Raw genomic sequence first — 13,095 nt, forward strand, 5'->3', positions numbered from 1 at the left:
ATGTGAAATATGATAGTCAGCACCAGTTATGTCAGTGCAAGTATAAAAAACAATGCCAGCTTGCTAGGGTGTTCACAGACAACAGAATCTATTCTAAGAACAGTACAACACACAGAAAACATCCCGATAATGGCAGTTCTGGCGCTAGAGACATCTTGTTAATGTGAAAGGCCAAGGTGGGTAAAAAGAATATTGTTGTCTAACAGTTGTTGTTGTTTTGGTTTTTAGGAGCATTAGCAACTAAGGCCATATTGCTCTGGGATATGCGGTGGTCATTCCCTGACCTTTTCGCATCCTCCGTATTTGGTGGTGACGGGCTCAAGCCCGGTCTAATCAAGAAGTGTGTGCTATGCACTGCTGCTCCTTCCCACCTGGCTACGGAGGCGCCCATTGTTGTTATCTAACAGATGGACCATGTTCAGTCAAATGTTAGTACAGTACACCAATGGCATCTAAAGGGATATATTGATACGAACAACAGGTAGCACTCTTATCAGCTAAAAATAAGCAGCTATGGGTATAGTAGGGACTGAGGATTGGAAAAGCTTGCCTGGTCCAAATTCCAATTCCAGCTGTTCCATGTCAGTGGCAGGACTAAGGCATAGCAGCAGCCGTAATTAATGAACCCATTGCTGTAGCAGGTCTCAACACTACAGGCTAGTGGACACAAAAACAATTATAAGAACATATATCATCTGAGTTACAGCAAAGGAATTACATTAATAACCTTGTTTTTAAAAGTATTGACCCAAATGTGGTCTACACCTGCTTTGGTGAACCAATGGCAAGTATGAAATGGATAGGAAAATATACTGACCCACAGCCATCAATAAATAGTTTATATTATAAAAAAAAATTTTTTTTTTAAAGAACCTTTTATCATCTATCAATGAAAATCGTAACTTTAATTTCATAAGACTATGCAGCAACAAAACTCTCATTAGAAACGTTCATGTATTGCTATCTTTTTATAAAGAATAAACATATTAATATCAACAAAGAATACTTACTAATTTTAGTCAGTTTTTCTTTTAAATATATGACACAAAAAAATGTTATATTTTTGTTTTGGCTTACAGGCCAGAAAAGTTTTGCCACCACTAGTCTATACTAATGTCAATGTATGTAACTGATCACCAACCTAAACAGTGAGTATATAATAAACATTTCCATCAACAGAGAGAGAGGTTTATTAAAAATTTAATAATCAAGTTTCTTCTCTGCTAATGGAAATATGTAGGTACATTCTAGATGAAAATTATGGTGATATTTCACTTGTGCATTGAGACCTATTAGCTGTGCATTACTGTAATTCTCTCCCATGTTCCTTATGATAGTTTTTTAATAGTTTTGGAAACTCAAACCATAAATGGAAATCATGGTCAAATTGAGTGACAAATCTGGAGGATGTATGGGGAACTGCTTCTCCTGGAGCTGGAGAAGAACATTTTAATGGCAAGGATCCATTTAAACAGAGTATAATCCAGAAGAATTACAGAAATGATCTGTTCCAATGAACTATTTTATTATTAGTTTTGTTTTGAACACATTAATAAAAATGTCTACAAAATGCGGAATACTGTTAAAGAATGTCTGCTGTAAATTAGGTAAATCGGTTCCTGTTTAAGGTCCATTCTATCTGAGGTAAAAGTGAAAGTATTGTAAACATTTTGTATATCTCTTAATACTTAAAAACTGTACATTATTCTTAATACTTAAAAGTTGTACACAATTCTTAATAATTAAAAACTGCACACATCTCTTAATAATGTAATCAAATTAAAATTTTGCTTTGCAGAAGTCAGCCATAGATTCTGAAAATTTCTATATTTTATCTTGAGAAACTACTCAGTCTGTATAAGGTATTTCGTGAAATCAATGATGTCCCTATTTACATTTGTCCCTTTTGTACATTTACATATGACAAAATCTAATCCCAACAGATTATGAAAATAATTAATGGTAATTCTGACATTTACATTCATGTATAGGGATGATACACTAATACTTTAATAATTTATAAGATAAAACAATTTGCACAGTTGCTAATGTTGCTAAATGAAAAAAAAAAAAAATTAAAACTTACACTACTGGATCTTCCAGCCCTCCACATGGTAACTTTCCTAATTCTGAAAGAGTCATGCTCTCTTCTAATTCTTCCAAATCTAAAAATATTCATGTTCTCATAAATATACTTTCATGGAACATAAAAAAAAAATTTTATTTGTTTTAATTCCTAGGTGGTCATTTTCAGCTTTTACATAAGTGGTCACACAGGGTGCAGATTTTCTCCACTATTAAAAGCTTGCCACATAGTCACATATGAAGATTTATTATTGAATTTTTTAGGCCAAATACTAATAGTATTTTCAATTTATCAACCTTATTTAAAACATAACTGAATCTACATAATACCTAATAACTTATATAAAGACCACAAAAGACCTGGATATTCTTTAGTTCTGAATAGCTGCAATAAAGTTATCCAATAGCTGCTAATCTTATTAGAAACACAAAGCTCAAAAACAATGACAAGCATTCCCATGACTTTCCAACAATCCTCAGCAAAATACACCTGCATTTCCAGCAAGCCCCCTAGATGATTTCATCATTGGTTATTTATAGTGTACGATAACTTATCCTTATAGTGTCCTTTGACAGGCACTTTTAATTGCAGATGAGTAGAAAACATGATTGGAGCACAGAGGTGAAATATACATACACTGCAACCAATGACAAGTTAAAAGATTGAAAGTGTTCAAGACAAGTGAGTGTCATGTATCTTTACATTTAGAATCAGTACTGTATTAGTCATCTGCTGCAAGGAAGTCAGCAGCTTTTCTGCATTTGTCAAAAAAAAATAATAATAAATATCCAAAGTAATAAATGAATCTGGTATGAAGGACTACTGATATGCATATATTACATTACACTATAAATAAAGGACTACTGATAAGCATATATTACATTACATTATAAAAAAGTATATTAGTGACACTCCCTCCACACACAATCAAACTTATAGCATCATTGAAAGAACCACAATTTTCTTGACATTCCTGTAACATTTATTATTATTATTAGCCATATGGTGCAAGGAAGCCTAAGGCTTATGCTGCACCAGCCAAAAAAAAAAAAAAAAAAAAAAAAAAAAAATTTTTGAATTACCCTGGGATAGAGATAGGGAGGGAGAGATTGTTTGTTTGTTATTTGGTTTTTAGGAGCATTAGCAACTAAGGCCATATTGCTCTGGGGATATGCAGAGGTCATTCCCTGACCTTTCCGTATCCTCCGTATTTGGTGGTCACAGGCTCAAACCCTGGTCTAATCAAGAAGCATGTGTAACGTACTGCTGCTCCTGCCCACCTGGCTACGGAGGCACCAGGGAGGGGGGGGAGAGAGAGAGAGAGAGAGAGAAGTAGAAGGGAATCACCAAAAAAAGAGAATAATGATGATATGCAGCTCAGGATCTTGGGAATGCCAAGCTCATACTCACCAGATGTGAGCCCCTGGGGTTATATTGAGATTACTAGAAATTTAATTGGCAGATATAAAATGTGAGCATATTACATATAGTTATGATTCCAGTTACGCTAAATATTATTTCACTTTCATATGCACTGAATACACACCGTAAAAAATATGTATTTTATACGTGTATTGCTGAAAAGTTATTCAGCAGCTTTTGAATAACTGCTGTTCAATTGTCCAAAAGGAGAATTTTTTATCATGTCTCTGTAACTCACAATCCCAATGAAACAGTTAAGATTCTCACAAGGCTGATGTCATTCAACCTTTGTTTATCCTATGGTAAACACTTCTTTCTTTTCTGTTCCATTCAAATTAGTACAAACAAAGGCTGTGATATGACCTTTGATAGTTCACCACCTATGCACTTTTCACTCTTGAATTTTAATGCAGTCAGGAGTTAATTTAAAAAGGGGGACCTGTCTAAACCACGTATTAAAATTTCGATCTGCATATTCTTTAGGGACTTTGAGCCACTGAATTTAACCATTCCAGAATGGTTGCATTGTTAACCTATAACATTTGAAAAACATATGTTGCAATGCAACTTAAATCAATCTATTCAACCAATGGAATACACAAAGTTCTGAATTCCAAATAAGACTGGGCACTACCAGGATATTTTCACTCCTTTGATGTTTAAACCAATTTAAAAGACACTGTCAAGCCCAGATTTACATATATATTTTATTTTGTTATAGTTCTTTTCACATGAATAAAAAATTTTTTGTTTTGAATTCCAAATTGTATTACACTATTGTGTTTGATAACTTAAATTCATGAGCAACAACACATTTCTTTTGCTTGTTTTCTATTTCTCTAATAACTTATTTTATCCTCAACTTTTAAAGCTTTTCACTTTCTGTCCATTGTAAGAGTACTGTACAGTATAAAAATCATGTCTTAATCTTTGAAACTGAGTGATATGAACTGATTGGAATTCAAAATGAAAACAAACGTTTTCTCGAGCAGAGGGTAATGTGTGTGTAATACTAAATAATCAGGAGTTTACTGTTCATTTTCGAATACTTTCAAGATTGTCCATTTCTTATAGCAGAAACACTTCCATAATGAGGCACTGTTTAGAGAGAAACCAATTTGCAGTACCGTGATATACAGGCAACAAGGAAAGGCTTATTTACATAATCAAAACCTCTCCTGCAAACATATAATCTTAGTAAGAGTTCTATCACATTGTCACCTATACCTGCAGATTTTGGTTTCTGACTTTCTTCATGGTAAATACATGTTGCTGGTCAGTTCCCTGAAAAACCAAGGTATGCAATTTTCAGATGGCATTTTAGCCAAGGTAAGCAATTTTGAAATGATATTGTAAATGGGCAGGCTGCTCCTACATATATTCTAGCAGAGAATGAAGGCTTGGGAATAAGGAATCTGTTGTTCCTACTGATGTCACTCTTTGAGCATCCTCTGGGCAAACTGCTCTATATCTATTTGGAAGGAATGAAGGCTTGGGAATAAGGAAAGTAGGGGGGTACTCATCCCCCTTGTTCCTACTGATATTGCTCTTTGAGTTATGCTGAATATCATAAGCTTGGTTAACACTACAACTGGTGGCTAGCAAAAATACCTGAAACCACCTTTGCCGGTCATTTTTACTGCTGTGCATAAAACAGACTTTTAAGCTGTGTTTTTGTTTTATTATAAGCATTGATATAAAGTAACTGGCAACAGTACATAATGTTGTGCTTATGGTAATATATATTAAAGTAATATTTATGATAGCAAAAATTTGAACACAACTTTTTTGTCTAGGAAATAAACTGAAGTTTAAAAATTAATTTGCACAAATTAAACAAATGACAGTTTTTTCAACAGTTACTGTACATTTTCAGCATACATACATTTTACACAAAGCGCACATTTCTGTAGTTTTGTTTGTCTTACATTGCATAATTTGGCATTGATGCCTTCTGAGAGGTTTGGCATAGCCACTATTGTTATTGGTTTAAGTTTCTGCTTTCTGCGAATCTATATATTCTCTTCTGAGTTCTTCAGCTAGATTCAATATAAAATCTCTTCTCTTCATAACTTTCCCTGTCACTTCTTTATAAATAATCCATGCACTAATTACTGCAAGATCTAATACATTACAAAAGATGTGAACCTGCTTTTGTTGAATATTTTTTAACCAACATGGTTTGAAAACTGAAAAGGAATATAATACTGCCTTCTTTTTTATAGATTTTGCACTTCTTTATAAACACAATTCATAGTTCCCACTACAGTAGTATTTTTCGGCCTAATTTCTTTGTCCATTCAAAACTGATAAAGAAGCTATTAGTGGTTACATTTCTATCTCGATTCAAAAATGGTTCCATTAGTTTTAGGATGGCATATTCGGAAAGTGGTTGACTAGCTGGGCTCATATCATCTTTCCCCAAATAAGGAAAGCTATTCAGTAGATATTTTGAAGTTGTGTTAGTTGCCAACCCAAACTTTAAACCAAACTTTGATCTGAATTTTTAGCCATATACTAGATGAATTGGCATTTAGCTTTAGTTGGAAATAGCTGCTCATCTATTGTAATGTTTGCTCCAGGTATATAGCAAGTTTTACAATTGAAAGTAAAGATGCGCCATATTTCTGAATCTAAAGCAAATTTATCATTTCCTAGATGCTCCTTCCGTGAAGACCATATGTAGAATCTTATGAACCACTTAATTTCATAAACGTTGTTATGTGACATGGTATCATAAAAAAATTGAGGTCCCCCATACAGTCGACTACAAACCATCCAGTTCTAAATTTCTAGCACCATATGCTCTGTGAGTTAAAAGTACAATAATAAAAGCATCAAGTTCTTGAATGGATGTAGACCAATTATTATCCTTTAATTGTCTTCACACTTCAATTTCAGTGCAATTCTGTATATGTTTTATCATTGAAATGTTCACAAATGGCACTTCTTCATAAATGCACTTACCACAACTATACACATACAGGTACTCCCGACTTGTGTAACAGTTGCGTTCCGCGGAAAGCTACATTAGTCGAATTTTACATAAGTTGGAATTTCTTATGCTTATGCAGCACTCGCAACTTTGCTTGCTGAATTTGATTGAAGAAAATATAAATGTTCGACAAGCATGTAAATAGAATTATTTATTTGTTTTTTTTATCTCATGCATAAATAAAATTACAAAAGTGTGCAATTACAAAAATTATAAAATTACAAAAAAAAGAGAGGGAGACATGCATAATGTCAACAAGAATTATTTTACCTTTATAGCATCATTGCCAGATTCAATGTCTCCAGAGTGTACTTTCCAGAGCCCTCTACAGAGGTTGAGGGCTCTGGAAATTTAGAAGGGGTTTTTTCCAACATATCACAAAATTTCTCTCCTGCTGCAGAATTGGCACTGGTGACTTCATGCATACTTTAACATTGTGGAAACCAGCGCAATGCTTGAACCTATTAAACCACTTGTTGCTTGCCACAAACTTGGCTTGGGGTTCACTGTTCTTATCCTTAATATCTTTGTGAATACTTGTTGCTTTTGCTTGAATGGTTATTAGACTCAGGAGCACACCTCTGAATCTGATTTTACATCCATATTATTAATAGCTTTTAACATCTTCGATATAGTACCTGAATGCTGTTTTGTGAAAAACCTGAATACTGTTTTTTGAAGAAAATTATGAGAACGCTACTTCCTTTATTAGACTAGACAAAGGCAGTAGCAAAATTAAAATTGAGAAAGGAGTTCGACAAGGAGACACAATATCTCCGAAGTTGTTTACTGCTGCCCTTGAGGAAGCTTTCAGAAATTAGACTGGCCACAGAAAGGAGTAAATGTGAATGGAGAGTATCTGAACCATTTACGACTTGCAGATAACATTGTGGTCATAAGCCACGATCCCAAATAATTAGAGGAAAATCTTAATGAGTTATGCACAGTTAGTAAGGATTTTGGACTAAAGATGAATATGGCTAAAACAAAAGTAATGATGAACAAGTATGCCACAAAAATGGATATAATGATTGAAGGAGCAGTAATTGAAAAGGTGGAGTCATATACTTATCTGGGACTTAACTTTAATAATGATAAATGACTGGAAGTCAAGAGAAGAATAAATTTTAGGTGGATAGCATTCAGGAAATATAGTCATATACTGAGGAGCAATATCCCAATTTGTCTGAAAAGTAAAATAATGAACCAATGTATACTCCCCACCATGACTTATGCAAGTGAAACTTGGGCACTCACCAAAAGAATGGAAGACAAGCTGAGAACTACATAGCGAAGAATGGAACGAATTATATTGGGAATCAGACTGTTAGATAAGAAGAGAAACACATGGGTTAGGCAGCAAACTCAAGTAAAGGACATTCTTAACAAAACTAAAGAACTAAAATGGCCTTGGGCAGGACACATAGCTCGAAGACATGATGACAGATGGACTAAGAAAATAACAGAATGGTACCCAAGAGGAGCTAGAAGAAAACTTGGAAGACAATGACGGAGATGGACAGATGAAATTCATTAGTTTGTGGGTAGTAAATGGATGGCCATTGCACAAAACAGAAGGAACTGGAAAGTTGCTGGAGAGGCCTTCATCCTGCAGTGGATTGAAAATGGCTGATGATGATGATGCTGTTTTGTGATCACTGTTGATCCTAAATGCATTGATCCATGAACATGTTCTTTTATACACTCACTCTCCTTTAAAGTAGTATTCACTGCTGAAGCAGCGAGACCTAATTCCCGTGCAATATATGACAAACTTTGTCCTGCTTCGTACTTAATCATTTTCATCTTCATTTCTCAATAAGTTTTGTTTTGTTTCCTAGCACTGCCACCACTTGCTTTCTTTCTTGCTTTCAGTTGCTCGCTTTGCCTTCATTATTGTAACAAGTATTCAGTGAAGGGGAAAAACGTTTCACCATAATAACGTAAAAATCCACACAATTCCAGTTATTGGGATTAACACAAATGCAATAAGATTGAGTTTATTACCCATTCATAATTATATGCACTAACAGAAAATCCCAATAAACCAGAAAGCGCAAATTGTTTTTATTGTTTTATGGCTGTGACCTCCAGAAATATGCTTTAGAAAAATATCAACAAAGGCGTTCAAAATTGAATCTTATAATGGAACATATGATAATGATGAAAAGGTAATACAATTTCCACGATAAAAATGACCTTTTAGAGAGACAAATAACTTAGTTATATAGCAAAAATTTCAACTTCCGAGGTCTTGGAACGAATTAACAGAAAACAATGTGTTGTTGGGTTCACATTGCGATATTTTCACAATACTTCCATTTATTCCTACGGGATGCAAAATACATTTCCATGATTTTTTTTAAGTTTGCACCAGCTGGCAAAAACTTAAGTCAAATTTATAAAGTCAAATTTATGTAAGTCGAGGAGTGCCTGTATTTTGTCTTGCATAAGGAGTTAGCCCATTTATTGTGCATCATGTTCCTTGTAGTGCACATCCAGCTTAAGAATCATCAAATTTTATAACTTCCCACATGTTCTCAGATTTTGAAGTATGTTTCTTGCCCACTGATAGATGCATAGTTTTTGAGATTATGATGCTGTGTATTATCATCTATAGTATCACTTGATGTACAAGGATCAGAAGCATTATTTTCACTGCTAATAGATTCCTTGCCTCTTTCATTAGGAATCCATTTGTCACTTTCTTCTCTAAATTCATCTCCACTTCCAGATTCATTTTCAGACCGTTTTTCTGATTCCTCTAGACATTTCTGAATCTGCACTTGGGTAAGACCAAGAGATAGTCACATAGTAATGAAATCAAGCTAGCACTGTAAAAATAATTGAAATACCTTTCCACATATAAAGTTTTCCCCAAACTTAACTAAAATGGCATGGCACAGCAATATATAGTAGTGACTTCGACACGTGCTCAGACCTAAACTGGCATGCAGAAATATGCACCTGGGCATGTATTTGCACAAACCATAGGGTGATTTGAATCAGAAATGTTCATTACAAGGTAAATAAATGATAAAACCTTGACTAACTGTACAAAAATTTGCTAATTTTATTGAAATTTTTTCAAAAATTTACCACCAAAGCTCTGGTAGTTTTAGGTAGAGCTAAAATTTAAAAGAAAAATGTGTGTAAAATTATTTGCAATTGTGCAAGCTGTAAGTTAATGGAAAATTAGAATATGTCACAGACACACTTCTCTAGTTAAAAGGGCTGCAAAACTGCAATAATTTAAAGTAGGCAAATGATCAAATTGACTATTTGCCTTCCTAGTATTAAATTCTCTCCTTAAAGAGGAATAACCTGCCTAGAGCTTCACTACTCCAGAATCATACAAACTGGAAACTTCTAGAGATTAGTATTAGCCATATGTAAGGCAGCCACAGGCTTTTGCTGTACTGGCCAAAAATAGAATAAAATAAATATCTGAATAAAAATAAAAAATATATAAAAATAAAATAAACAACCTATGTGTTTCCCACCTCATGTAGGTAACTGATCACTGGATTTCCCTAAGCTGTCAGTCTCAACTACTCACAGAGATAATTTAATCGAACAATTAACTCACTGACTAAAAGGAAACATATAGTTTCCTCCTACAATTCAGTCTGAATATCTTCCCCTGTAATTTGAATTTATAGTTTTCTGGTTCTGGAGGTGAAAATTTTGCCTTCATTCATTTTACTATCCCCTCTCATAGCCTTATAGATCTTGATGAGGTCCTCTCTAAGGTGCCTGGTTGACAAACTCTGTAACCCACATATGCAGTCTTTTTCCATATCAGAAATGCACCCTTTTGCAGATCGCCAAGCAGACTGCTGTCTTTGGAATCTTTCAAAAAGCTTAATGTCTTTGTTTAGGTGTGGTCTCCATTTTGGGTACAGTACTCCAAATGCAGTCTTAGAATTGCCTTGTAATGGGATATGACCTTCTCTTGTCTCTACAAGCAAATATTCCTGTCTGACTGTATCATCATAACTCCCAAATCTTTTTTCTTCCTCTACTGTTTTTAATTCAACCCCACCAAGTGTAAAGTTACTTTTGGGTTGCTATTTCCCAAGCATAAGCCCTTGCATTTTTCTGCATTAAAATATAGCTGCAACTTTTCGGATCATCTTTGAATCCTATCCAAGTCATACTAAAAGAGTGCTCTTGATGCTGATCATTACCCACTCTCCCAATCTTCATATCATCCGCAAATTTTACATCAAGCATCTATCTATCCTTTCATTGATGTTGCTGATCATTACCCACTCTCCCAATCTTCATATCATCCGCAAATTTTACATCAAGCATCTATCTATCCTTTCATTGATGTTAATTTTGAAAATCAGAAACAACAGTGGTCTCAGAATTAGTCCTTGGGAGACCCCACTTCTAACATTAACACAACCTGTAGAGTAAAGTACCATTAATCACAACCCCATGCCTCCTAACTTGCAGCCACCTTGTGATCCATTTTAGAATCTTACCCATGATTCCACCATGCTCCAAGTTATACAGTAGCCTCTCATGAAAGACTAAGTCAAATGATGTATAGAATCTAAATAAACAATGTTGAAATTATTTCCTACACCAGTTCACAAGTAACTGTGTCAAAGTTGCTAACCAGGTTAGTTAAACATGATTTTATCTTAGCAGAACTGTATAAAAAAATTCATTTCAATCTAAATGTCCCTATATTACACTCTTTATTCTCTGCCTCCATGATTTTGCCAACAAATGAAGCTATATGATGAGTCTATAGTTACCCACATCACTCTTAGAACTGACTTTATGTATTGGTGATACATTGGCACTTCTCTGATCCAGAGTAATCTCTCTCAAGTTCAATAATGCGCTCAAGGCATTCATGCACTGCTCCTTCACTGATATATGCCAGGAGCCTTACTTGCCTTTTGGTTTGAAACATTTTCTAATAAACAAACATTTTAATTTTAATAACACTAATTTCAAGCTGCTCAACCTCTCCTCAATATGAAGTCTTTTGACTGTAAAGATCAAAGTGAAGTACCCATTCAGTTCACTGTAACTATTTAAAACTTTTCCACATCCATTACACAAGGAAGATCTGCAAGGAGGTCAGACAGGCAGCTAAACTAACCCTCTCTTCCCTTTGCCAATGGGCTAACCCAAAAATGCCTCTAGCTGTAGCCCTCATCAGCCTACAAGCTCCATCAAATCAAATTACACCCTCTGAAACATCTGACTCAAACAAAGGATATTCTCTGGGTCACTAGTGTAAAGGCTGTGTCAGTGAGGTTGTAACAAAAAGAACTATAGGCAGCACTTAAATCAGTAGCTTATCATTTTTTTCCTGTCTTCCCAATTTACTTACCACAGCTGAAGATCTTAAAGAAGAAATACTAATGTATGATTATGTCTAAATTCTGTATGGCTTTCTGTATGTAAATTTGTGAATTCAATAAATACATGTTACATGCAGAAAGGTGTTCCCTATTCTCTTTAGTAGACTTATATGATTCAGTTATGTGCCCTTCAAGTCTCAAATCAGGAGCCTTTAAGAATTCCTCTAGTCTCCAACAGGATTTCAATCAAGACCTCTCCAAATGAGTGACTGGTTACAGGTTCACAATACTGTTTCAAAGGGATTTTCCCATTATGCATATGAAATGAGCACTGTTAAGGAGTGCTGTCTCACAAGCTTACACCAAATGTGGAAGGCATTTTCATCACTGCAAATTGATTAGTTTCAATTCCTTGGACAAAAGTCAGTCTTTGTTTACTTTTTTTTTTAAACTTTCACATGATCAGTTTCTATTTGTAAAAATACATTACATGATTAAAATGCCATGGAAGAAAGAAGAGTAGGAATTATCTTACAAAAGTAAATCATGACTACATCTCAAGAGTCTTTATAAGTTTTAAATAATTAGCATTAGTAGAGGCTTATGATGCAAGAAAGCAAGCTTATGCAGCATCAGCCAAAAAAAAAAACTTCCACTTCACCCCTCCATTCGTTTGAAATACCTATCCAGCTGAGCCTTAAATTTATTTAGGCTTTCAACTTCCACAACAAGGGATGGAAGTCTGTTCCACCAACCAACTACCCGCTGGCTAAAGGCAAATTTCCGCATGTCTATCCTACATCTGTCTTTCCTCAATTTGAATTTATGCCCTCTAAGGTGATTATTCTGAGCAAGAGGAAGAAATCCATCAGCACTGAGCATGCTCAAACCATTCAAGGCTTTATACACCTCTATCAGATCACCTCGCCAGTGCCTAGTCTCCAGACACTGTAATTTGCAAAACTTAAGCCTTTCTTCATAAGAGCAACCCTTTGTTCCATTCACTAATCTTGTTGCCCTTCTCTATACTCGTTCCAGCAGCTCTACATCCTTCTTGAAATGAGGATCCAGACCTGTATACAGTACTCAAGGTGTGACCTGACCTGTGACCTGTGATTATTCCCTTATACAAGGGAATAATCACCTCCTTATCCCTCCTAGAAAAATTCCTGTATATCATTGATAAGACACCATGAGCTACTCTTGCAGCCCATCTGCACTGCTCAGAGAATTTCATAATCTGCCTGAACAATTACCCCCAG

The 13,095-nt window shown here is 34.9% G+C and overlaps 1 protein-coding gene across 1 annotated transcript in view; it reads right to left on the minus strand.

The window, feature by feature from the left end:
• The window catches only part of Rab3GAP1 (RAB3 GTPase activating protein subunit 1), a 342,380-nt gene that overhangs the window by 242,321 nt on the left and 86,964 nt on the right, over positions 1 to 13,095 (minus strand). The window contains exon 9 of the mRNA XM_090380465.1: positions 2,087 to 2,165. Coding sequence (XP_090236591.1) covers positions 2,087 to 2,165 — 79 coding nt within the window. The remainder of the gene's footprint in view (positions 1 to 2,086; positions 2,166 to 13,095) is intronic.

Source organism: Mastigoproctus giganteus, chromosome 8, assembly GCF_048544385.1.
Source record: "Mastigoproctus giganteus isolate SK-2022 chromosome 8, ASM4854438v1, whole genome shotgun sequence".
Taxonomy (NCBI): domain Eukaryota; kingdom Metazoa; phylum Arthropoda; class Arachnida; order Uropygi; family Thelyphonidae; genus Mastigoproctus; species Mastigoproctus giganteus.